The sequence below is a fragment of the Oratosquilla oratoria genome, chromosome 31 (assembly GCF_046742065.1).
Source record: "Oratosquilla oratoria isolate Oo_2021 chromosome 31, ASM4674206v1, whole genome shotgun sequence".
NCBI lineage: Eukaryota > Metazoa > Arthropoda > Malacostraca > Stomatopoda > Squillidae > Oratosquilla > Oratosquilla oratoria.
The window spans coordinates 18,068,951-18,096,605 of NC_134807.1; the positions used below are offsets into that span (position 1 = coordinate 18,068,951).

The window sequence follows — 27,655 nt, forward strand, 5'->3', positions numbered from 1 at the left end:
AGCAAACGTGTCGTGACATTCTATCCCTCTTATATAAGGACGTGTCCGGCAGTCCACAGACACGGACATGGAACTTTGTGTTTGTTTGTTTGTTTGTGTGTGCGTGTGTGTTTACTTAGTTGTATCTTACGGGAAGGGGAAGCTACGCTCGTGATGTCCCGTCTCTGTATCTCGCAGTGTCTAAACTGTTCTTAAATTCGTGTATGGTTTTTGCACACACTATAATTTCGTCCAGTTTGTGTGTGTGTGTGTGTGTATGTGTGTGATTCACCATGGTCTTGGATTTCGTGTCGGACTCATGATCGACAGCTATTTCCCTCCCGGAAGAGAGCTCAGATCTCATATATATATAACCAATCTATGGGTAATGTTGTGACCTTACACACACACCCAACTCCCCGCCCATGAGAGTTGGAGTAACGACCTGCAGCGCAGCGATACCGAAATGACTTCAGTCCTGGGCGGGATTCGAACCCGGACCCCCGTAGTGACGGCAGCGAACAATACCACTGTGTCCCTGTGTGTGTGTGTGTGTGTGTGTGTGATGTCCCTCTAAGCTATTCTCTTTTATTTGTATAAACACCATTCTTTCATACATTAGTTTGCAAGACGCATTTTCAGCGCATCCTACTACTTTCACTTGTCAAATATTCAAATTATCGGTTGGCTTGTGCAGAAAAACATTCTCATAAACTCTTACGCTGATTCAATTTCTCTTGCCATTCTTGTCCTCATCAAACATGTATTTATTTGTCTACTTATTATATATTTATTTATCTATATATTTAGCTATCTATTTCTTTTACTATAACTAGATATTTTTATTTTCATATTTGACGGCTTCGATATCTATATAGTATTTAGTTTTCCGCTTTGGGTCTCCCAATATATTACCCACAATGCACGTCCTAACACGGAACTCCATCTGCCACTTTTTGCTCCAGTTGTAGACCCTAATTAGGTCTTCCTGCATGGTTTCGTAGAATATATTCTTCTCTGACCTTCTTGATATCTGTGTCCTATACATAAATCATTTATGTACAGGACACACGAAAATATGACTTATTAGGGACGATATCGCTACTTCACTCTGAGTATCCTCTTTCGATTTTGTTCTTAATGCTTTTCTTACAGAAAATAGTTTGTTCATAGCGGTAACCTTTCCTCGGTAACCTACATTCTACCCAGCTGTATCTTCTCGTAAAATTTCTCATGTGTCTTCCTGAGGCATATACACATACATGTATGCATACCTGTGTATATATATATATATATATTTGTATATGTATATATATGTATATGTATATATATATGTATATGTATATGTATTGCAGTTATTCACAAGACACACGTGAAAATAATATGCAGAAATAACCACTGGGAAATTAGAAGCTTAGTCCTAACGTTTTCGTCTAAGACGAAATAGACGAAAACGTTCGGACTAAGCTTGTTATTTCCCAGTGGTTTTTTCTGCATGTATATATATATATATATCACAACTAACACCACAGTCTGACGAAAGAGTTGAGTAGGCGAAACAATATATTTCGATTGCTAACTTATATATATATATCTTATATATATATATATATATATATTATATATATATATATATATATATATATATATATATATATATATATATATATATATATATATATATATAAGTCGACAGCAACGCTAGCGTTGTTCAATTTGTGCATCATTTTTTCGAGCTTACATGCTATACCTATTTGTGGAGGTGTGAGGGCGTTCACTAACTGAAGTCCAAAACATATTTGAACCAGTTCTCATTCTTCGAGAAGTTTCTTTGCCACAATTGGTCATTCTCAGGGAGGGAGATTTACAAAACTGGAAGAGAACTGGGTACAAGTACATGAGGTATACGCTGGAGGACACATTGGATTATCGACTTTGTACCCGTCAGTGACTGTATGGTGAAGCGTGATATGGTATAGTGAAATGTGTTATAATATATTTGGATTGTCAGGTAAGGTGAGCGCTGTGTTGTTTTCTGAATCCGTTCTGGGTTGACTCTTGCCGTTGATCGGTAGGCATCTGTTAGATATTGATGGGAAAGTACTCCTGAGAAACATAGACTGTTTCCATTGTCGAGAGGCAAATGGGGTCGTTCTTCCTGAAAATGATTTCCGTGTTTGATCCTAGCATATTTCTAGGGAGGGTGGTGTGTTTTACAAAGGATTACAAAGGCGGAGCATGCCGACAGGAGACCTTTTGGTCCATATCTATGTCGGATGCGAAAAAAAAATAATAAATAGGATTATAAAGGCGTTTGATAACAGCGTTTTGTACATGAAAATCTTTTTAGAAAGGGTAGTCTACCACGATTAAAAAGGTTACAAGTTATATATGAAGTGTATGTAAGAATATAACATACGTATACATTAAATTTGTGATGAAATCAGTCCAACTAATGTGCTCACTGATACAAAACATGCCGGAAATATCTCCTCCAGCACACACCTTAACAAAACAAAAGCATTATTCAACTCGATTTACCACCATTAGAGTAAAAGAGACTGATACAATACTTAGGCACGGCTTCATGTGCATATATGTGTTGATATGGACCAGAGGACAAGTAGTCTGTGCGGGCATGTTTGGATGTTATGTGTCGTATCAGTTGTTCGTGTATGGTGTGAAGTCTCAAGATGTTTGAAGTGCAATGTGCATTTACGTTGGTTAAGTGGTCGAATATATGCAGTGAGGTGGAGTGAGTCAGAGGTTCTGAAGTTGTTCTATTTTGAGTTGGTGATATGAGTAATTGTTAGTGGGGAATGTCGTCTGGCTCCACTGAGGAGACTGGGAGTGTATTGGTCTAACCATCGCTAGTTATATTCGACTTTTTGTGGCCAGTGTTGTGAATTTGAAACACTCATTATAGATCTTTTTTACTCTGTAGACTGTACAAATATGCAGCCCTCTATAGGATATACACCCTGATTATTCCACATGGGTAGGAGGCTAGAAAACTTGTTTCAAAACTAAACCCCCTTATTCCTCCCTAGGTAGGGAGAAACTCCCAGCAAGGTCATCCAAATACGGTATGAACAATGATGACAATAATTACCAAACAACAAAAGGGAAGGAACAACAGTCCCCCCAATATAAAAATTCCTGTGTTGCACCCCAGCCCTATCTTGTGGAACTTCCTTGTGAACGAAGTGAAAAGCACTTCCCAAACTCGAGAACAATCTACAATTGTAACACCAGAACAACTACCCACTCTCTCCACAGAGGGTAAGAATCACCGCCGGTCACGTGATCGGAAAACAGAAATACAGTGGAACCTCGAGTAACAAACTCAATCCGTTCTGTGACTCTGTTCTTAAACCGAAACGTTCGTTAACCGAGACATTTACGGCAAACGTGCCGAAGAACTACAGAGCCGGTGGGATTGTTTTTACAGGCGTTTGCATATGCTCGTGCCCAGAGGTATCGTTCGTTAATAGAGACAGAAATTGGTCACAAAACTTGTTCGTTCACCGACTTGTTTGTTAAACGGGGTATTCGTTTTCCGAACGTTATGCCTCAATCAACGAAAGAAATTCCGTCCTCACGTAGTGACATTACATTCCCGAGTCTGACCAACCCTACCAGCCACCAGGTTGACCCACACTGAGATAAGACCACCCTGACATGATTACCTTATATTCTTATCCTGAAATCCACCAATATAAAAATTACCCGTGGAAGTATATGATGACTTTGAATATTCTTGCGGAAAATTCAGTAATATGTAACCCCAAGGAAATACTCTAACAGTAGAAGTAAAATCTAGATCTCAGAATGACAGTTAAGATCTTAACAAGTTTGGCAAACATCTCGATCTCAACATCACATACATTATATAACATCAATGAGAAAATAGTCTACATTCTTCTACTATGAGACCACACAGAGGAACAAATAATGAAAAGAACTGCCAGATCAAATATGATAATAGTATAGCGGGTTAAGAAAACCAAAAGTGGTGCAAAGATAAAAAAAAAAAAAAACACCCACATTAATAGTGACCTTCAATCAACCTCAAATTCCAGCTCCCCTCGTTATAGATTATCTAGTATACGTAGTAAAGAAATGCTACCCACGTCCACACCGTTGTTTCAATGTTCAGCTCTTTGGGCACATCAGACATCGATGTCCTCTATCAGAAGGCGTGTGTGTACACATTGATCTTCCCCTGCACAGGGTTCCCTATGCAAACGCTCCTCTACTTACGAACATTCGACTTACGAACTTTCAAACATACGAACGAAGGAGACCTCAAGTCATTCACCACCTCAAGCCTACTTTACCAGTTTCAACAGAAAGAAAAACAACATTAGATCATGTTGCGTTTTATCTATCCCTAGCAATGTGTTTTAGGATAAGAAGACATGTACTCAATTTAAATAATACTTCTGTACGTAGATTTGAGTGCTCTTATAATTATGTTGGATAACGACTTACGAACGGCCGTTCGGGACGTAATTCGCTCGTACGTCGAGGACTGTCTGTACTCGAACTCAGCCTGATGTGAAAACAGCAACCAAGATCATCATGTGGTGTCTTCAGGCTGCGCAGTTTACCAAAATAAAATAAAAAGAAGTTCTCTGTCCGAGTAGCCCGATATCCTTGGTAAAGGGAATTGACAACATCAAAAGTGACCAAATTTTCACATTGAATGAGAATCAGACAAGAAACAATGGTCTCAAACTGTCCGGAAATAGATTCAATTTGGAAGTAGGTAGAAACAACTTTGCCAACCGTGTAGTTAATGAATGGAATAAACTTCCTGCACAGGTAGTGCAATGTAGTTCAGTTCGAAGCTTTAAGAATCATTTAGATAAATACCTAAGTAAGATGCTGTATTTATTATAATTTATGTTATATTATTTGTTTTTGTTTTGTTATAATTTGTCTGTCTGATTTTCATTTATTATTAGTTATATGTCAATTTATTATCATTTACTATTTACCTGTTTGTTTGTTATTCAACTATACCAATGCATTTATTTATGTATTTTAATTGTTATTGACATTGTTATAGTTTTAGTTTTAATTTATTATTAATATGATTTTTTTTTTTTTTTTTTTTTTTTTTTTTTTTTTAATCCGGCCTAGATATGGATCAAAAGGTCTCCTGTCGGCATGCTTTGCCTTTGTAATCCTTTGTAATCCTTTGATCACACCCAGAGCAACAACATACAGGCGGGACACCACGAGCGTAGCTCCCCTCCCCGTAAAATACAACTAGGTAATATCTTTTTCAACCACATATCACTTTTAATTCCATACCATCGCAAACGAGACTGAGAACCGCTCGAAGGAGGTATCCGTTGGAAATTGAAGCGTGGACGAGCCGAGGATTCGAACCCAGCTCACCCGCAACAAAGTTACATTGACGTAACCCAATACGCTATCGAGAGGATTATTAATTAACTACTGGGAACCATTCATTCTGTATGTACAACTAGGTAAGTACATGCAAGCATTATGATGTCAGGCGAGAGCCTCCTAATGGATCTACCCGAACGACCACGCCAAGAGAAAACACCCATATGATGCCGAATCCCCTCATTCAGCTTCCCACACGATCCTCACTTGTACTACTAGAACCCCTAATTCAACCCATCATCCTCTCCCGACCTAAATTACAAGAACCTCTCACATAACCTCTTACCCCCCTCCAGTCCACCATACCACCCATCCGCAAACCCACTCGCGTTCTCTCATCACTCATCCCGCCAGTTACAACCCTACTGCACCAAGAAAAGACTCAGTTTCCCGGAAGAAACCATAGAAGATGTAATGGGATACATGACCACCACCAGATCGGTAGACTCACCGCCCCAAAAGCGTCAGATAACAATGTGGTCCATCATACACTGGAACTGCCGAAGACTCGCCCTAAATTGGGAAAATAGGTGTATCCTTCTCCAGCAGTACAAAACTGACTGCGTCTGTTTACAAGAAACAACTTGTCACACCCACACACACACACCTAAAAGGCTATGCCACATACCTATCCCATTGCTCCCCATGCCAAACGAGGAAATACAGCAGACTTTGTATGCCCAGACATCTCGTCACTAATACTTCCATTCCACGCCCCTTTTTTTCAAACCATTGCAGCCAAACTTTTCCTACGTTGTCCAATAACTATCTGTTCTCTGTGCCATTTCCCCCACCAGAAAGCATAAGAACATAAGGATGGATGACACTGCAAGAGGCCATAAGGCCTACACTATGCAGTCTCATGTCCCTTGCCACATTTCATTCCTATCCATAAAGTTATCTAATCTTATTTTATAATAATCAGTTGTTTCAGCGCTCACTACATGATTACTATGTCTATTCCCTTCGTTAGCCACTGTTGGTAAACCAGTTCTTGACTTTATCCTTAAACACAATTAGATATAATAATTCCGACTGTCGTTCCCGGATTCGAACCAGGGCTCGTGAATACTCGCTGCCGTCGTCTTACAGTAGCTCAGTCGGTAAGGCGACGGCAGTTAGAATTCACGGGCCCAGATTCGAATCCGGGGACGACAGTCGGAATTATTTGATCGGCATCACCGTCACTGGTGATTCCATTCAACTATTAAATCTCTTTACCCAACTACCCCTTGTATCTTCCTTTATGAGACTTCAGTGCAAGGCACCTCCTTTGGGAAGACACCACCACAACCCCACAAGGCAGACTAATATGCTTCCTACTGCAAAAAAACAACCTGGAGTCTTTCACCTCCAAACTATAACCTACACATCACTTGGCTTCTGGAAACACCAGATCTCCTCTTAGAATAGGAATGGTCAGTAATATCAGACTTACACCATGGTGACTACTTTTCTTTCTCCTTACACCCCTTCCAGACTCCTCTACATTCCCACAGCCTCAGTGATCCCTTTGTCGTGCATGTCGGAAACCTTTCAAGTAGTGTCTTACACTGCCAAAATAATTGAAGGTTACCCAATAATTAATGCAACAATTACCAGTCTTACAAAACAGAACACATTAGTGGCATTTCTGTCACTTAAGAAAATGGCATCTACACCACGACATATCGTCTTCTGGTGGAATACAGACTGCCACAGCTCACAGAACAAAGATGAGGTTCCCCGGCCCCGCTTTCAGACACACAACCATTGAGAACTGCGTACTTAACAAAATGAACACAAGCTTGTCAAAGTATCACGCCGACACTTATTACAAACCTGTAAATTAATCATTACCTTCCAGAACCTTGTTCCAAAGTACGTGAAAAAAAATCTTCATACAGGTCATGGGAAAGGGAAATCATTCACAACTATCTGCCGTTTCCTTGTACATCATGAAATGTCATATTACCGTATTTGCCGGCGCATAAGAAGAGTTTCTAATTCTTCAAGGAATGGAAAAATCACTGCGTCTAATGTGGCCATATTATCAAATGAGAGAGTTGACACAGAAAACAATATAATCGACGTTGCGTGGCTAAGGAGACCTGTGTAGATTTGTGTTCGACAGCAGTCCACTGGACAATGACAATAACGTGTTAGCGGCCACACTATCGTCTTAATTGATCAGGTAAATTAAGATGCGAGTGCCGTCGTTTTGTAAACAAAACGCGCTCGATCAGTATCGCTTTCAACACAACAGTGCACGAAATAGTTTTCCCCTACTAAACATATTTTCACTAACTTGCAGTACGTTTATGAAGAAGGAATATTTTCTCTGCAATATGAATATTTTCTCAAAGTTGCCTCTGTCTTATGTGAAGGTGCGTTCCATACGCCGACGCACAAGGATGACATAGTTGAAAAACTTTCTAAAATTAAATGCTTATTTCTTTCCTGGTTTAATTTCCGTTTCCTTCTATGCTAAACTAAAATATACTCCCAAAATGCTGTAGTCTTATATTGAAACAATTCAGTCTTCATGGTGTGAAGACACAATGGAGATTTCAGGAAAATCTCGGTATAACTTAAGCAACCTATTGAGCTAACTTCGTACCTATGACTATATATCTTAATCATAGAAATAAACATATTAATGCACTATATTTTTTGGGTTGAATGTTTGTGAAATGTTGAAGTAGTGTTACATCCTGTAATAAATATCTAGCATGCACATGTTTTCTATCTTAATTTCGCCGTTTTCGTTATTTGTGTGCTTATTACAGTATCTTCGAAAAATGTATTATAGTTCATATTTGAGTAGATGTTAGATTATTAAAACAACACTGTCATTCCATATTTGAAGCCCAGGCTAGTACTACTCTAAACTTTCATAACCTTTATCACAAATTAGCACTTACCTGCGTTCGATATAAATAATGTTAGGGAAGCATTTAAGTGTGTAAAATACAGAGGATTAACATCAAACAGAAAAAAAATCTGGGAACCCCTATCCATATTTATAATACAGTAAATTCAAACTATTGACATATTTGTAAGTCATACTGGCAACTAGTAGGAACAGTGTTGCTTATTTCGACAGTTTCCTTCAGCTGAATAAAATTGCCTGACGAAAGGTACAGCGTACGTCGTAAAATGCAGCGAATGAAGTAAATGCTCATGAGTATTATTTGTGGTTGATGCATCTTCTTTACACAAAAATAAACGAATCTATGAGGAAATTATGCACTGCATCAGCCTTAGGAACCATATTTCAATGAAAATAATTTAATATCTTATAAAGATTAATGAAATGTAAATAGAATATTTCTGTGAATTATAGGCATTATGAAATAGGAAACTAAAATATCAACAAAAGAGAAATTAAGAAATAATGGCGTAAGGAAGTGCTGAAAGGAAATGTGACTGGAATTAGAAGGAAGAAATCATGTCAGGTTTCTCACCAATGTTCGATATCGTTATAAAGTGTGACATTATACATTATCAAAATAAATAAAACACCTTAAAGAAAGTCCCGATGGATAAATAACGATGAAAAAAGAATCACGTAAATACAGCTCGTCGCATGCAGAATGTCCGCTGTTTTCATTGAGCTGTATGTTTACAAAACAAAACGAAACGTCATTTAGGGTAATTGCAATCCCTGGTAATTGAACTTGTATTGTATTTTGATTGATGCATGTGTAATAGTTTTATTTGTGCATCGACGTTATTAATGAAATAGTCCAGTAGTTTCAATTTGAGGAAATATTTTCGTATTAATCTCTTATAACTGTATTTCCATATGATTTTTTTTCATTGTATGGAAGATTGCAAAGTAATGGATTCATTTATCATAGTCCTAAATGAAAATGTGAGGTTTTAGAGCAAGCATGTAAAGAGAACTGTGAAAGTTTATTATTGAAGTATCTTGTGCAGAGAAAATATAAGTCTGACACTGACATCCATACTTTCTAACATAGGCGAATGACCTTCAAGAGCGTTTATTGAGGTAAATTTTTATGTGTTTGATTAAGCAACAGTACTCGTGTTTATGTATCATGAGGCGAAATTATGTGTTTTTAAAAGTATTAATATTATAACTTTACTTAGGTTAATTATAATTGCACATAGTAGTAGTCATTGAAAGTGCATTTCACATATTTATCACCTGCAAATGTCATTAACCCCAATGCTATTAAGGAGTACCACATAGTAAGTTGATAGATTAGTATGGCAATAGTCAGAATGTATGGTTAAGTGCTACCCCACTGAGAAGGGTTAATTGGGATTAGTTTAACCTCCCTTATTTACCATTGAAGGTGTTCTACGTTGATGCATAGACATAGTTGAGGTTTAATAACATGGATTGACATGGGTGAAGACTTGGATCTAGAGCTACAGCACCTGACTAGGGTTTGACAACAAGACTGGGTTACAGGGGTTGGTTGGAAGTTAGCTTAGATAATGTTAGGTTAGGTTGGAATATGTTAGAAATTGAATTGGTTGCACGTAGTATTTAAGTTTACTCACAGTAGCCATAATAGTAGAATACCATTCAGTATAAAAGTAAAGATGGAAATGAAATTTGAAAAAGGTAATTAAACCAGTCTCAAGAGGTTTATGAAATGGCTTGGCAGTGTAGTGTTACTGTAGTCATGTGCTTGCTCTTCCTGGAATATGGTGGAAGACTTTGACTTTGGAGAGGTGAACTGGGAGTAGTGGAAAACTAATGGAAGTGATTAATCATAGGATATTACATTATTGAATATAACAATGAACAATGCAATGGCATACTAACATCAAAACTGTCACCTATGTAGATGACCCAAAAATAGTATCCCAATATTGCAACTACAAGTAACATCCAAAACTTAAAATTTACCTCTGCTAGAACTTGTTTCTCTATAAAAGTCAGCAGTGACATTGCTGTTCCTTGACAACCATGAAGCAAAGAAACACTCAACAGTCAAATTTAATGACCAACAGGACATAAAAACTAAATTTCTAGACCTAACTTTTTATACATTGGCCTACAGGATTTAAATAGCAAAAAGAAATACTAATTACTATATACAAACAACTCTTAACACCTGTGCATCTACAGCATAGTACCCAACAGTTAAGAAAACAAAGACATAAAGAATTAAGAATAACCCCAATAGAACAACACTCTACACTAAATTGGAGAGTAGGAGATGATATTTCACAGGTGTTGCTTCTTTCCTGTGTATTACAATTATGTAAATGCAATCAAATAAATACACAGAAACCAAAATTCTTCCCACAGAGCAGCACATTAGAATAATACATACTCATACATCTATGCAGGAAGCCCCATACTCTTCAAACCACATCACACAAGCAGAACTCACTGTATGTAGTAGTAATAATACATACATATATACATATACTAAGGGCTTTTTCCCCCTCATTAAGGAAGTAGCCAAAGTCAAAAGCATGAATTCAATCCCACCCATTTCAATAATAATAATAATACTAGTAATGATGATGATAATAATACTAATACTAATAATGAATAATAGTAATAACTATACTGATCATAATGATAAATCCACTCCCACCCATTTCAACAATAGTAATACTAGTAATGATAATAGTAATAACATTAGTAATAAATTATTACTATTGGGCAGGGTGCAGGGATGACCCATCATCCAGGAGGTGCTCAGATGAGAGGAAGGGTGGGAGGGGTGTGGAGGGTATTTAGGGATGAAATGGGTGGGAGTGTTTTTATGCCTTTCCCTTTTTGGCTACCTCCCTTGGAAGGGGGAAAAAGCCTTGGTATATGTATGTATGTACTAATAATGATAAAAAAATGGAATATACTCCTCAAACCTCTACAATAACCTACACCCAGCACCTCACAGGATGTCCAATCACAAAAGAAACTCTTCACAATAGACCTCCGAATTCTATACCTCATCAAACTCTCTCAGACATTAGCCCAAGTGGGAAATTACTCCCAAGATAAATAAGAACTGTATTAGCACAACTGTGTTCATATTATTGTGCAACATTAAAACTGAACCAACATAGAATTTGCCAGGTAACAGGCTTCAACTGCCCTAAATTCAGCCACCACACACTGGGCACCTTATTCAACAGTACTCTCACCCAGTCCAAACAACACGAATTTTCATCTCTGAGTGATTTATGGGCCAAACTAGTGGTCATGGCCAGTTACCTGGGAGCTGCAGGTCTGGGGCAACAGTCTGATTGATAGGTTCCATTTTCTCCGTGCCTCATCCTTGTCTTTCTTAGCAGTTTTACAGTTTTTTCTTATTAAACTAGTTCTTCAACTGACTTTTTTTTTTTTTTTTTTTACACTAAATTGTAGTGCATTCCTGTTCACACCTGATATGTATAGGCTTGTAAATATTTTCCATTTCTTCTCAATCTCTTACAGGTATATAAATGCCTCCTGATATGTATTTAAAAAAATCTTGGTGTTTTGCTTGTTTATTTTGGTGTAATGGAAATTGTCAGTAATATATGAAACTTTGCTGTGATGTTTTGTTGGTGCATCTGTCACTACTAAGTGTAAATGGTGACTGAATACATGTTTGTGGGTAAGTTTTATTTTGCTGTCAGTAATTTTGAACTGGAAAAGTTCAGGATATTTTTATGCCTTATTTGCTCATAAATTAAAAATAATACAAGAAATTAGTATGATTTTTATGGCATCAGTAGTGCTTAGAATGGAACATGGAGATATCATAATAAACTAATTGACATAAGTCTTGTAATTGCTCAAATGAAAAAAAGTAGAAAATATTATTTACTGATGTTACTTGATTTTATCGTACTTGGTGAGACTACTACTTTTAATTTATTTTTATTTATTTCATTTATGTATTTATTTATTCCTTCAATTCTCCCCAAATGTTGGAGACGTTTTTATTTATTTCATTTATGTATTTATTTATTCCTTCAATTCTCCCCAAATGTTGGAGACGGGCATTGGGGGGTTAGCCACTAGTCCCAGAAGGAAACTCCTCTGGGTTCCCAAGTCTTCTATCCCCTTTAACCAAACAATGTCTGAATAAGGTATCATTATGATGTCTAAATAAAAAAATTATATATATTTTGTTTCTTGCAGACATTAAAACTATTTGTGGAGGAAGAAGAGAAGGGGCCCCTTAAAAATGCAGGTAAGTTGTAGCAATCCTACTATTCTGTATTTTTTATGTTTCTCTGCTCTATTTATCCCATTGTATTTACCCAATTGTAGTACAGGAATGGAACAATGTTCATTGTGCCATGTCTCCTACTTTCCAGTTTATCATGTCTGACCTCAAATTGATATGCAGTACTGCCTCTCATTAACGGACGTTAATTAGCTGTGTTTGCTGTGTTTTCGGTGTTTTTGGTGCTGTTGTTTAGTGCTGTGCAATCACTATCACTGTCACTATCACTGTCACTGTCACTATCACTAATCACTATGCCACCCAAAAACCACTCCAAATCAACGGATTATTCACATCAACGGACACCGTTACTCCCCTTTTAGTCCGTTAATGAGAGGTAGTAATCTTTGATTTCTGATTATCATATTTAGATTTGAATGGATGTATTGTTCCAGCCTGGTCCAGATCACCATCTAAACTATTCCAAGTATTTATGCATATATATGGAAAATTTTATATCTTCACATCCTTAGACACAATCTTCTTTAATTTGTTCTCATAAGTTTTGTGATTAGAGACAAATCTCTGCTCAAGAATGCCAGTCACTCTTGAATTCTCACCCTTCTTTCTGTTATCCTTATATCTCTTAAAGAAACCTAAAAATCCCAGCGGCTTGCACTACCATAGGTTTCTCACTTACCATTTTGCGGGAGTGGAATAGTGAGTTTTTGTTAGAAGTAATTTCTACTATCTTTTCTGTTAACCATTTCAATTCTCTCAGAGAATAATGTTGGTCACTATGAACTTTTATTATCATTCTTTCCTGTTATCCTTATTTGTCCTTTGCCCTCTCTGTGACTTCACCTCTTCAGTGTGATATTTTCCCCAAGAAATGGAAAATTGGTCATTGGCAGTGAAATGCAATCTCTGCTGGTACCTCTATTTGACAAAGGCAGCATTAGTTATGGATACAGAATTTCATGCCCTTGCTGGCAGTCTTCGTTTTTGGCCTATTTTACCATCCTCTTTGTTCAACTAGTGTTATCACTATAGAACTGCAAGCAAGTAAAATTGTATGCTTTAGGGTGCTACATGGCCCTGAGACTACTATATTTCGTACACATTCTTTTGTTTTGGTAAGAATGATCACCCTTGTTGGATAGGGTGTGTCACTGAAAAGCTGGCTTTGCCCGGAATCACACTTGGGACCTCCCACTTGCTAGGTAGGAGTCCTTTCAGATTACACCACAGTCACCTTCAGTGACCACTTACAGAACCCCCTCCTAATCTTGTGTCCTTCAACTACCTCTACTATGTTTGGTATCAAATACTTTGTATTTTGTCATAAAAAAGTGGGGCCATAATGCATTTCTGACAGGACTTAAACCTCAAAATAACTAAATCTCAAAGAAAATTATGTAAGTGCAAAGCTAGTGATTGAAACTCATTGGTAAGTGATGTATAAGTCTTTGTTTTAAGTTAGATGATATCATTAATAGGAGAGTGATTGTAATGGCAAAGGAAAATGGTAATGCTTTAGCAAAATGGGAGATATAAAAAGCATTGAAAGATGAAAGCTGGTAAAGCACATGTGTTAGATGACTGTCTTATGGAATGTCTGTCAAAGGATAAAGTAGTTATAGAGGAATGACTAGGAAGATGGTTGAGCGTGTGTCAAAGGAAGAGAGATGTACTAGTGGATTGTACAAGGTGAAGGGAGAAAATATGAATGTAGCAGTTTTAGAAGGATCAATCTGATAATTGTCTGGGGTATGGAAGGGTGTTGATTGAGAGGATTTGGAGAGTGATTGAGGGAGAGTAGTGTGGATTTTGGAGAAGAGGGTGCATAGATTAAGCATTTGCAGTAATACAGATATGCAACAATTTTTGGCAAAGGGTACAGATGTTGTTTTGGGCTTTCATGAATTAAGATGTTTGACAAGGTTAACAAGAGAAGCATTGTGGAATTTGTTGTGGATGTATGGAATAGTGCAAATCAAAGTTTTTACATTAGCAGAGCATGTGTGAGGGTTGGGAATAGACAGTGAATAGTTTGAGGTGAAAGTGAAGTTATGTCACGGTTATATTATCTTGTCTTGGTTGTTCAGTGTGTATATGGATGGGATAGTAATGGAGAATGCTAGACAGAAGTTTGGAGATGATCAGTGAGAGTGTAAGAAAGTAGAGATGAGCCAGTTGTTGTTTACAGGTGATACTGTGTCTGAGGCTGACTCAGAGAGACTGCTCACATGCTCACCATCTTCTTGCTAGGACTTGGCGTCCTGTCAATACAAAGCCTCTCCAGGCGTTACAGTTCAGGAAGACCTCCTCTTCCTCCATCTGGGCATACGTTGTTCCTCTTCTTGCGATGGTTTCCCTGATGTTGAGCCACCTCTTGTGGGGCCTTCCAATTGGACACAAGTCATTGGTCTGCCACTCCTGAGATTGAAGGAGTAAATGTGGGCGAAAGTAAGGTCATGAGATGTACAGGGAGTGATGATGATGATAGCAGGTTTGAGGTGAATTTCAAGGGTGGGAGGCTGGAGGAAGCAGAACTCATACATGCCTAAGTGCCGCCCCCAGGGTAAAGTTCTTAATGATGCATCCCCGTATCACCACTTCCTACCTCCACCACCCCTTACTGCCTATTCTAACTATTGGCTTGTGAAATAATTAAACAGATTTTAGAAATTGTATATCATGTCCCTTTTGCAGAAAGGATAAAGGAAAATATTTCATATTTTGTTGATTCAAACACAGAAATTGTTTATTATAGTAAAATATTCAGGGCTTCTTTGACCTCTTTTATTTTAGTATAATTATTTTGTCAGCCTTGTGGGCAACAAGTCCAGGCTAAAATTGCTGCACCCCCCCCCCCCCCAAAAAAAAAAAAAAAAAAAAAAAAAAAAAAAAAAAAAAAACACTCCTGGGCATATGCCCTCCCCCATGAGAGGGCCCCAGGAGGAAGTAGCGAGTTCAAGTACTTAGGATTGTGCCTCCACTATATTCTAAGTCTGTATTATACAGCACCATGGATACAATTACTCCATACAAGCCTTTCTTTGCTTTCATATATAAATACCTTTTTCTTGTAAGATTTTTTTTTCACCTAAATATTTATTCGCTTCCTTTATAATACACATCCATACAGTATTCACTCCTATTTACTGCCACTTGTCACCATATGCTCTTGTTGAGAGTAATTGTTCCAATAAAGATGTCAATTAATTGTACTTACTCTTTTCACAGCCACACAGTCCTTGGGGTGTTGCAGATTCAACCCCGTTAGACAGTACAGAAAGTGGCTCTCTACAGTTTGAAGATTCTTTCAGTTCTGAACACATATCAGCTGTGACTTCATCAAATGATGCAACTATTGTTAGGGGAACTACGGCTACAGATGATGAAGACAAAAGTAAGTTGTTGCTATAGCCCTAACAATTATGTGCTTATCTAAATGTATTCCCTGTAAGTCTCCATTATTCTTTGTCACCCCCCTATGTGAGGGTGGAGCATTATGGGGCTGGCACTGAATCCTTGAACTGAGTGTAAAATATTAATAAGAAGATCTGTGGTTCTGATTAGTGCCTGTCACTGGTTTTCTTAATGCAAGAAGTCTGTCAAGGGGATTGCAAGTGGTCACTATAGGCGACCAAGGTGTAATTGGTAACCATGCCTGTCCGAACAGTTGGAGGTCCTGGGTTTGATTCGTGGGTGGTGCCAACCTTTTAGTGACACTCCCTGTCCAACATGGCTGATTGAGTAGGATCCCGAAGTGGTGCACATCCTGGGACTGGCAGAGGCCAGGGAAGGGAGATGTGCGAGTGGTCACTAGAGGTGACCGTGGTGTAGTCAGTAACCATGTTTGCCCAAACAGTTTGAGGTCTTGGGTTCAATTTCCCAGGCGGTGCCATCTTTTCAGTGACGCTCCCTATTTAACAATATATTAAAGATCATTTATCTTTTCAGAAAATTATATGCCACTACCTGATTCCAGCGAGTACCTTGCTGGTCTGGAACATAAACTTGCTCGACTTCAAGGTAAGACAGCAAGTGGGAGGCAGAAAGAAAGCAGACGTTTGATCAATGCCTTGGCTAGCTCCAGGGAAGCTCACATTTCTCGACATCTTCAAGATGATAGCGCAACTTCTACTGGACTGTCCGAGTTGAATGAAGATGAAGTGTGCCCTGTTTCTTCAACTGTAGACTCACAAGGTTTGTTGTTGTTTTGCATTTAATGTTGAAGATGTGTGTATGGAGATATAGTTAACTGTGTTCATTTTTGAAATCTAAATTTTGATTTTCATTCTGATCAGAGTGAATGAAGGGAGATTGTAAATAGATGAAAAAATGATGCAGGCTGAAGAGATATTGTTCTCATACATACATATGCCAAGGCTTTTTCCCCCTTACAAGGGAGGTAGCCAAAAAGGAAAAGGCATAGAATCATTCCCACCCATTCCATCCCTGAATACACTCCACACCCCTCCACCCTCCCTCTCATCTTAGCACCTCCTGGATGACGGGTCATCCCTGCACCTTGTCCACTGCTCATCAGTAAATTCTTTTGAGTGGATGAAGAGGGCTGATCGTATGATGAAGTACATACATGCGCACATACATATACCAAAGGCTTTTTTTCCCCCCTTACACAGGAGATAGCCAAAAGACAAAGGCATAGAAACACTCCCACCCATTCCATACCCTACATACTCCACTCCCCTCTACCCTCTTCTTTCCCTCTTATCTTGGCACCTCCTGGATGACGGGTCATCCCTGCATCTTGTCCACTGCCCTGGGTCAGAAGCAGTTCAGCAAGACACAGCACATCCACAGCAAGGCAGCTTCATCATGCCTATAAGGCATGATAAAGTAGTGGGGGTAAATTAGGTCTGTCAGGCCTATTTTGGGGAAGTGCTGTATTTCACTGTATTACCCATGACCTGAGTGTCTGCATCCATGAAGTGCTGACATGGAAGGACTGATAAATGGGTTAATTGTGTATGAAGTGGTGTGTGCTTTGATTCAGTCACATCCCTGTTGGAAGAGGGCTTTTGGTGTATTATCATTGACTTGGTTTAACATCTCAGATTCCTTATCTCAGAAGAGGTGAGGATGATGCTTCCTTACAGAGGACTTTTTGAATTAGGGAATTTAGTGTAACATATCCTTACTATGAACTTGCATGCTAGGCAGGATTCAAACTACCTTCATTCCCAGCTTCCTCATCCCATGTACCATCTTTGTAGATTTAACCATTCTTCATTGAAATGTACCCACTCTTCCTCTACTCTTGTTTCATCTTTATTCTTCACTACATCCTGTAGGTCTCTCGGCTTTGCCTTGTATTTTTCTCTTTCTCATGATTTAATATGCCCATCTTCATCTCTCTGCCTCTCTCTCTTTCCTTCCTTCTCCATTTAACCTTCACTTTCAGTTTCCCTTTCATTGGATAATGATATGACTAACCATTACCCTCTCTCCTGAATATTTTTATGTCCAGAACTCACTCAGTTCACCTTTTGGACATCATTAAGTAGTCCATGAACACCCTCTTGACTAGTTTCCCACTCACTGCCTGGTGTTATTTGTTGTTGTTATTTTAGTGTCTGCATAGTCATGTGCAGTTGGTACTATAGGAGCCTTAGTGGCTTCTCTATAGGTTAAAATCAAATAGCATTTTTTTATATTCCGAAACAAATCTTTCTCATGAAGGAATGCTGATCCACTTTTTAACTTTTTGCTGTTCTAAAGTTTCTCCTGCACCTCTCCTACAACACCACCTCTTCTTTTCTCATATTCCTGTTATGTTTTAAAAGGTGCCTAAATGAAATAGAGTGAGGGGACTTGGTATGCCCCTTTTTTTATTTTTCTCTTGTGAAGAGGCAAAGCATGATTTGTCCTGGTCACCTTGTTTACAAGGAGAAAAGACCTTAAACTTATATTTGTATGTTGAGACATTGTGACAAGTTGAAAAACGTGGAAAAAGAGAGTCATGGGTCTCGTTCCGAGTTTATTCCTGGCTGGCTTCGCTTGTAGCTTCTTCAGAGGAATGTCAGTACTATAGGAACTTGTAACTCCCACCACATTCCTCTGAAGAAGCTACAAGCGAAACCGGTCAGGAATAAACTTGGAACGAGACCCGTGACTCTCTTTTTCCACCTTTTTCAACATATATTTGTATAAAGACATATACACATACATACACCAAAGGTGTTGGCTGTGTTAAACATTCAATCTGCAGTCATCCCAAACCCATCCAAAAACTCATTGACTCTCCTATCTTAGGTTCTTGTAGATGAAGGGTCATTCCTGTCCTCTGCTGTAGTACTTGGGTCAGAGACAGTGCAGGAAAATAAAGTGCCTCTACACCAGGTCCCGACAACCAGAGCTGGTTTGCTTCCACTGCTTCATTTCATGGTGACCCCCCCCCACACACCCTCATCCACTCAAGAAATATACAGAGCTGACAACAACAAAAACCTTCAGGCAGATAATTTCCTCATCCATTGAGGGGACGGAGAGGGGGGGTGGGGTCGCCAATTTAATGAAGCAGCCTTGCTGTGGATGTGCTGTGTCTTGGGACACTGCTTCTGACCCAGGGCAGTGGACAAGATGCAGGGATGACCTGTAATCCAGGAGGTGCCAAGATAAGAGGGAGGGAAGAGGGTGGAGAGGAGTGGAGTGTGATAGGGATGGAATGGGTGGGAGTGGTTTTTATGCCTTTGTTTTTTGGCTACCTCCCTTATAAGGGGGGGAAAAAGCCTTTGATATATGTATTTTCACCATCTAAAAATGTCTTAAATAGACGAAAACATTCGGTCTACTTTCATTTTATTTTCCAAGTGGTTTTATTACACATTTTGTGAATCACGTGTTTGTGTGATTTATTCGCATATGCATGCGTGCATTTAAAATAATTCCATTCACTCCTATCTTTTGGTTTTATTACACATTTTGTGAATCACGTGTTTGTGTGATTTATTCGCATATGCATGCGTGCATTTAAAATAATTCCATTCACTCCTATCTTTTGGTTTCTCTTCCTTACTTGACAGACATTCTTATATCCATTGTCCCCTTCATCTCATCCATCCACCCCATTCTTGGTCTTTCCTTCTGGTTCCCTCCATCCACCTCTGCTTTCCATACACTTTTCGCTAGTCTTTCATCCAAACCATCTCAACATTCTCTGATTAATTCTCTGCCAGTTCTGTTTCTACTTTTGCTCTCCTCCTCACTTCCACATTTACACTATCCATACTTGTAACTCCCACCACATTTCTTAAGCACTTCACCTCAGACATGTATAGGCTCATCCTTTTTGCTTCCTTCAGATTTATAGTTTTTGCTTACTGGAGCGCCATCTGTAAAGAAGTTGATTAAGTTATGTTATAATCCATCTGTCTATATACCAAGAGCTTTTTCCCCCTTATAAGGGGGGTAGCCAAATCAAAGGCATGTACCTCCTCTCACCTATTCCATTCCCCTCCACCACCCCTTCCTCCCTCTCATCTTAGCTCCTTGTGGTTAATGGGTCATCTCTGTATCTCGCCCACTGCTCTGGGTCAGAAGCAATGTACATACATACATACATATACCAAAGGCTTTTTCCCCCTTACACGGGGGGGTAGCCAAAAAGAAAAAGTCATAGAAATCACTCCCACCCATTTCATTTCCCATATATTACACTCCCCTCCACCCTCCTCCCTCCCTCCTATCTTGGCACCTCCTGGATGATGGGTCATCCCTGCATCCTGTCCACTGCCCTGGGTCAGAAGCAGTGTCGCAAGACACAGCACATCCACAGCAAGGCCGCTTCATAAATTTGGCGACCCCCCCTCTCCGTCCCCTCATGCAGAAAAGGAGAAGGACATAATACATCCACAGCAAGGCCACTTCACTTAATTGGCAACCCCCCTGTTTGTCCCCTCATGCAGAAAAAGAGAAGACAGCGAAAAATCCCTTCGGGCTGTGTCAAAATATCATTCATGCATAAGCACCTCCTACCCCCATCCCCCACTCCTCCTGTCTTTGCATACCAGTGTCATTTACTATATACACATCCACTCTCCACTCATCCCTTCTCCCTTTCTTGAAGTCAAGCAATTTCTTTTAATGATGCTTAAGTGTCCATATATTTTTGTATTTATTTATTTATCTTTATTTTATTTATTTATTTATTTATTTATTTATTTTTTGTAGAGTTTACTGATAGCTTTTGATGTACAGGTGCACTTGGATTGGTTATGCGGAAAGTGGTGCCAGACAAAGTAGCAGTCTCCCAGGAAGAAATGTACCGTCTTCTTGAAGCTGATTTCTTGGCCAAAGTAACCCAGGGATTGCATGAGGAAGAAGAAGAAGAAAAAGTTACCTCCACCAAGGGTTCTCTTCCTGAAGAAGATGATAGAGTTGATAATATTTCATAGAGAGAGAATCTGTTCATTGACACTGAAGAGGTGAAATAAGGCTCACAATTAGTCGATAATGTCAATTGTATTTTTGGTCCAGATTTAGATAATTATTGGTAGCTCTTCAGTATGGTGATAGACTTGATAAAACATAATGTATATATTTTTTTCTGGTTAGTCTCATTTCCTAATTGTATTTAGAAAAGAGTGGAAAATGGTTATTGTTCCCTCCGAATTTCTTTTTTGTGACCAAGATAATGATATTTTGAAATGTATCTACTGTATTTCCAATCGGAAAACAAATAAATTTGCATATTTTCTTTCACATAAAATTTGAAAAAATATGTTTATCTGTTGATATACCAAGGACCTTTTCCCCTTTATAAGGGGGGTAGCCAGCCAAGGTAGTAGATGACAGAAGATGTGAGTACAAATCTCCTTTGGGTTACATTCCTATAAACCCAATCAGGATTGGTTATATGAAGCTTGTATGAAACTTATGGGAAAAACAGGGGCAGGGTTCACCTTAGAAAAAACAACAACTGAAAATAACCATATGCGTAGCCTGCCTAATAGTAAAAGTGAAAGTGGCCAAACATACCAATATAAAGATATTGATGTAGTGATCACATACAGTGCGCAACAAAAGAAGTGCCTGACTCCCGTCTGCTCACGCAAAAATGTAAATAATAAATTAAAATGAAGGTAATTAATTCATTCGTACATACATACATATACCAATGGGTTCTTCCCCTTTACAAGTGAGGTATTCAAAGTCTAAAAGCATAATTCCACTCCCACCCATTTCATCCCCACTCACTCCACTCCCATTCATCACCCTGGGTCAGAAGCAAAGCAGAACTGTTAAGAGCAGTCAAGAGTTTTTATGAAAGTAGTACAGCCTGTATTAGAATTAAAAACAGAGATTGAGTGGTTTGAGGTAAAGGTGGGATTGCCAGGAATGTGTCATGTTGCCATGGCTGTTCAATATGCACATGGATGAATTAATTCATAACAGTACATTTAATCCCTTTACTTTTTTTTTAGGAATGTCCCCTTTGGGGCTACAGGTAGCAGGATTCCTAGTCCTATCCCTGTCCCGTTTTTTTGTTGCCTCGTACAACTCAAGTGGGAAAACTTGGTGGCAGCATTCTTTTCCCCCACCACAGGGGGAAGCCTTTTCTGTTCTTTACCATCTGGAAATGTCTTGGTAGAATGGGGCAAGGTCTTCAAGTTGCTGGGGGTTCAGATTGTCCTGGAATTCTTGGCTGGCTCTACAGCTTGGGTACAGAGCTGATGTCCTTCCCCTGGAGGTCACTCTTGATGAGGTACCAGAAATTTTCTATTAGGTTTAAATTTGGGACTGTTGCCTGGAAGGTCCATTATAAAAAAAGGTACCTGGTAGTTATTAACCTCTTCAATACGAGTCAAATATTCATGCCCACATTAGCTGCCTGATATACGATGATGCGTCACAATATGCACATTATGAAATATAAAGTTACATCTGTTATACTCGTTCTCTTCCTCCTAGAATGTTTGTAACCACTGAAAAAGTGATCAAGCCTGTTCACAGAATAAGAGGGTCACTCAGCTACAACTACAAAATGGACATAATCAGGAAGTTGACGCTGGCATTCTCATATACTCGCTCATGCCTCATGACACCTTTGTAGGTGTCATTGTATTCAAGGAGTTAAACCACTGACACACAGATTTTGGAATGTGAACAGGGGCATTGTCCTGCTGGACCACCTTGGCACCTGTGAAGTAGAAAGCCTTTGGTAGGTGATCATAGAGGAATTCCAGATAATTTTTCTTGCTGAGTGGGTTAGGGTGTTGTTATTTGCGGCAAAGGTTGAGGGGATGGCTGTTCGAATCCTGCCACTGGTGAAGTTGAACCAAGGGCATGGTTCATTAAATTCCATGCTTCAAAGCCCTCTGTGAGAGGCACCTCCTAGCCTTCCGATAGGGGGGAGTTTGTGACGTTAAACCATATAAACTTTCTTGACATGCATTTCTTTTGTTGAGCACTGTATATAAAGTATCATATAGGAAAACGCTTAGAATTAAAAATATCATTATCCAGGTCACAAAAGCAAAATTTGAAGAGATTGATAGCCATTTTAGTACTTTGTAAATATAAATAGGAAACAACATTTGCTACCTAGAAAAAAAAAAAATAGAAAATTTGTAACATTGTGATTTCATATCCCAAATCTGTATTTTCACATTTATATTATGTTCTAAACTAGATTCTGGCAACAAATTTGTATAGATATTTTAGCAAAGGTATGCATGCTTTTAAAGGTTTATTGCAATGGTGATTATCATTTAGAAGAAAATTCAAATGTTCTTCTGAGTGTAAATCACAGCATTCTGGTGAAGGTTGTATTGTTACTGAAGTCTTGTAGATGGTGTGGAGTCTGTTGATCCATTATTTTTCAAAGATGTTGGTATTGATGGTTATATCAAGAGTTCTGGTCAACTACCAAATGTGTACAGTTAGAGCGTAGGAAAGAGTAGACAGGTTTTGGTGATATAATATATGCAAAGTTATTCAGATGAGCACATTTATTTTGTTTAAAGCACATTTAATCATTAAAACTTTTATTTAATTTAAAAACATAATTTTATATTTTAGTTGCATTTATATGAACTGACTTATCAGTGGGAAATGATAAATTATGATTTCATTATCATATGCACATAGTATAATTTGATACACTTAATGTTTCAGATCATTGCATATATATTACTTGGTCTGGTTGCTAGTTTGTAACTAGATTCTTATGTAAGGAGGAACTGTTGGGGTTCAGTTAATCTTCTACCTTGATTAGCCACATGACACATAATCTGCCTGATATGCTGCTGTGATAAAACTCTTGAGATTTGTTTAGCCTGATGGTGTAGTCAGACATTGAAGTGGCCGCCACTGTTGCAGTGTGATAACCCCTCTAGTACTAAGGGTGCGCTGGGAAATTAATTAAATTGTCAGATAGCAACCAATGCCAATGTGGAAAGGCAAGACTGAAAGACAATAGTTGCTTTAACACAGACATCAACACTCACTTTTTTGTGGTCACTGTAGAGGCCATTGTATTCTTATATGTTGATATCTTTTGGGACCAGGCTAATTACTAATAGGTGATCATACACGTGGAATTCTGGCAAACCATCTGCCGTAGAGTTAGATATTATAGAGGGCTGACTAGGTGTTATTTGATAAGATGCAAAGGTGTCCTGAAAGGCAGCAATTTAGTTGTATATGAAAGTTCTCAGGGCATATAGGTTGTACATGGACAAAATCTTACATGAGGACAAATAATTGAATAATGATATTATTTAATAATAATTGGCAGCTTCATGTTGGAGTACAGTGTTACAATGCTGGATGTGTATATATCTGCCAAAGGCCTCTCCTCTCGTACAAGGAGGATGGCTTGGTCAAAACACACACCTACATCACAAATTAAATCTTTTCAACCACCTCTCCCATCTCCCCACCTTATGGGTGAAAGGTCTCCTTGTACCTTACCACACTGCTTGGGTCAAAAGCAATGCATTCAGGCACAACTCTTCCACAGTAGGCCCAACAGCTAGAGCTGGTTGCCCTTCACTGGATCCAAAGTTTCTTGCATCCAATTCACCCGTCTTCTACTCAGACTCACTCCACTCACTTCTTTCTAATCTTTTTGCTAGTCGTTCTTCATTATTTCTTTCCATTTGCCCAACCCACCCAAGCACACTCTTTTCTTCCCTATCCAACAGCTCTTCTCACCTCAGTTCTCTGCTTCACCTCCATACTTCTCACTATATAAACTCGTGTAACACATATCATATTTCTAATACTTAATCTTACAGACAGTCTCTTCTTCTCAGCCTTCTTTATATTGCAAGTCAACTTCACATAGCAAAAGGCTGCTCCATCAATTGGGATAAGATGGAGAATCGATGGAAGACCTCACCGTCACTGAAACCTTGACAACATCCAGTTACAAGGCAACACACAAATACCTCCCCACAAGGAGGTGCAGCCTTGAGGAGCCAGTATCTAGCATCCTTATCAGGTCTAGAAACTCACTCTGTTCTATCTATCACTTCCTACCAATCTGTTGTCCTGTCTTTTATTTCTGAGTTTTCACATAAGGAGTTCAGCATTGGTACACACTCTCCTACAATCCCTTCCAGCATAGATTTAGAAACCCATCCAGGCCTGTAGACATCTTACTTGCAATATAATTTTCATGCTATCTATATCCCAAGAGCTTTTTCCCCCTTATAAGGGAGGTAGCCAAATCAAAGGCATGTACCTACTCCCGCCCGTTCCACTCCCATTCACTTATAGGAAAATAGGAATTTTTTCATGTGCAGCCATCAAATGCAGCACATGATACTTATAGGTCCACTTTACATGCACCACACTCACCAACACATACTAGTACACAAAGAGTTGGAGTTGTTGCCACCACACATCAGGACACACACCCAACACACTTCAATACAAAAACAGTGTAAACATAATACAAATAAACATAAATAGTATCATAAACAAACACATGGAGTTGCTACATAAAAACACAATATACACAGTACTAAGATAGGAAAGTAAATCAACACCGTAAGCTACACTATTTACATTAACTGAATACACACCAGTAAGGGAAGACAAAAATCACTACTAAGGTGAACTCATAACATACATACATACATATATACATACATACATACATACATACATACCAAGGGCTTTTTCCCTCTTACAAGGGAGGTAGCCAAAGTCAAAGGCAAGTGAACTCATGACACTAATATATAATGGCATATCTTTTTACAACAAAACAAAAGAAACTAAACAAACACAAAAAGATGCCACAACTGACAATCACAATCCTAACATAGATAAAGAAGAAAACATCAACATTACAAATATTTTTATACCACCCACCACATCAATCTCCCACGGTATTCCTCAACTAAGTTCTCAGCTCACTAACAAACCACTTACTGGCAGGTGTCATAACTGCATCATCAATTTGGGTAAACACATAATCACCAGACCAAAGAGGAAACAGAACACTAAGACAACTTTGCTGATGATTTGGTTTAACATCACGAACTCCCCCCTATTGGGAGGCTAGGATGGTGCCCCTTACAGTGGACTTTGTAGGGTGGAATTTAATGAGCCATGCCCTAAGTTCAACTTGCCCTGAGCAGGGTTTGAATCAACATCATCTTGACCTTTGCTGCAAGTAACAGCGACCTAACCTGCTCAGCCAGTGAGCATCCTAAGACAATTTCCTTAAAAGTGGCAGTTTGCCGACAAGATTGACGAGATAAACACCATATGAGGACGGAGCCTTTATTTGTACGACGTTTTGGTTATTACAGCTTTTTCAAGAAAAAGCTGTAATAAGCGAAACGTCGTACAAATAAAGGCTCCGTCCTCATATGGTGTTTATCTCATCCTAAGACAACTTTACTCCTGAAATATATTGAATTCCAGCAACTACCCATCAGACAACCTCCTCAACATAACCAATAAGCGACTTCTCTTGACATAAGAATATACTCGTCCTCTTGACAAACACGAACATAGGAAATCATACATAACCTCCTATTAGACCACTTTGCAAAATAAAACCTGCATACAAGAAAATATTAATGAAAAATTATAAGAATTTAGAAAGGAAATAAAAAAGAACCTGGAGAATAATAACCTCCTATTAGACCACTTTCCACAATAAAATCTGCATACAAGAAAATATTAATGAAAAATGATAAGAATATAGAAAGGAAATAGAAAAGAACCTGGAGGATTTTACCATAGACCAGTCCCCATCTATTGATCAAGCAGTTGAAGAGACCAATGACCACTCAGACAGTAAGCAGGAAACATTGAAATAGGTTACATGAAAAAAATACAACCTGAACTTACACACTAAAGATAGCCACCCTAAAGAAAAGCTAAAAAGTAAACTAAGGACAAATTTACTCTTTGATTTCTTCCTTCTTTACTGTAACTTCTTGGGATATGTCTTGCTAGCTTTCCGAGTGATCAGAGCCATCTTCAAGTGTTCCGTGAATGGATGGGAGACTGGTCTGTGGCAAAATTCTTTTATGTTTTTTGTATTCATTTTATTTTACAAAGCCCTCTGTGAGGGGCACTGTCCTAGCCTCTATTTTATTTTTTTTTGTATATTCTTGCCATTTTTTGTTTACAAATATTCTCTTGTATACCTTGGGTGGCTACCTTCCTTGTATAGGGAAAGAAACCTTTTGGTATACAGATAGAAAAAGTAAACAAGAACTTTAAAACAAGAAAAAGAACTGGTAAAACAAGGCAAAGACCACAAAATTAATAAACAGCAATCAGGAACAAAGCTGTGAAAAAGCACACAAATGCAACAGGTGGGAAAGGAATAATGAAGTGAAGAAAGACTAGTAAAAGAGGAATGGAATGCAGATGTGGAGGGAGTGAACATGAGGGGACATCCTAGGATGAGGTGGATGGATGGGATGAAGGGGGCTTTGGGGAAGAGGGGAATGTCTGTTGAGGAAGGACAGGAGAGGACAGAAGACAGGGGTGAATGGAGAATTGTTGTATATGGATGATGTGATGCATGATGTGGAATGGGCGGGGTAGTATGTATGAGCAAAATTTGATGCAGCCCGAAGGGATTTCTCCCCGTCTTCTCCTTTTATGCAATGGGG

The 27,655-nt window shown here is 38.7% G+C and overlaps 2 protein-coding genes across 4 annotated transcripts in view; one reads left to right on the forward strand and one right to left on the reverse strand.

Moving 5' to 3' along the window:
- The window catches only part of LOC143041561 (uncharacterized), a 14,314-nt gene extending 12,487 nt beyond the window's left edge, over nucleotides 1-1,827 (reverse strand). Inside the window, exon 1 of the mRNA XM_076213572.1 lies at nucleotides 1,730-1,827. Within this exon, the coding sequence (XP_076069687.1) occupies nucleotides 1,730-1,827 (98 nt within the window). The remainder of the gene's footprint in view (nucleotides 1-1,729) is intronic.
- Nucleotides 1,828-8,934: 7,107 nt separating this feature from the next.
- Nucleotides 8,935-24,748, forward strand: LOC143041463 (uncharacterized). Of its 3 annotated transcripts, none has more exons than XM_076213362.1 (5): nucleotides 8,935-9,033; nucleotides 12,506-12,557; nucleotides 15,783-15,948; nucleotides 16,503-16,748; nucleotides 20,766-24,748. In XM_076213362.1, exons 2-5 carry the CDS (start codon nucleotides 12,552-12,554, stop codon nucleotides 20,960-20,962), a joined length of 615 nt encoding a protein of 204 aa, XP_076069477.1. In that variant the 5' UTR covers nucleotides 8,935-9,033; nucleotides 12,506-12,551; the 3' UTR covers nucleotides 20,963-24,748. The 3 variants fall into 3 exon arrangements, with proteins under 3 accessions (XP_076069477.1, XP_076069475.1, XP_076069476.1); XM_076213360.1 differs by having other exon boundaries at nucleotides 8,941-9,049; XM_076213361.1 differs by lacking the exon at nucleotides 8,935-9,033 and adding an exon at nucleotides 9,095-9,394.
- The last annotated feature ends 2,907 nt before the right edge of the window (nucleotides 24,749-27,655 follow it).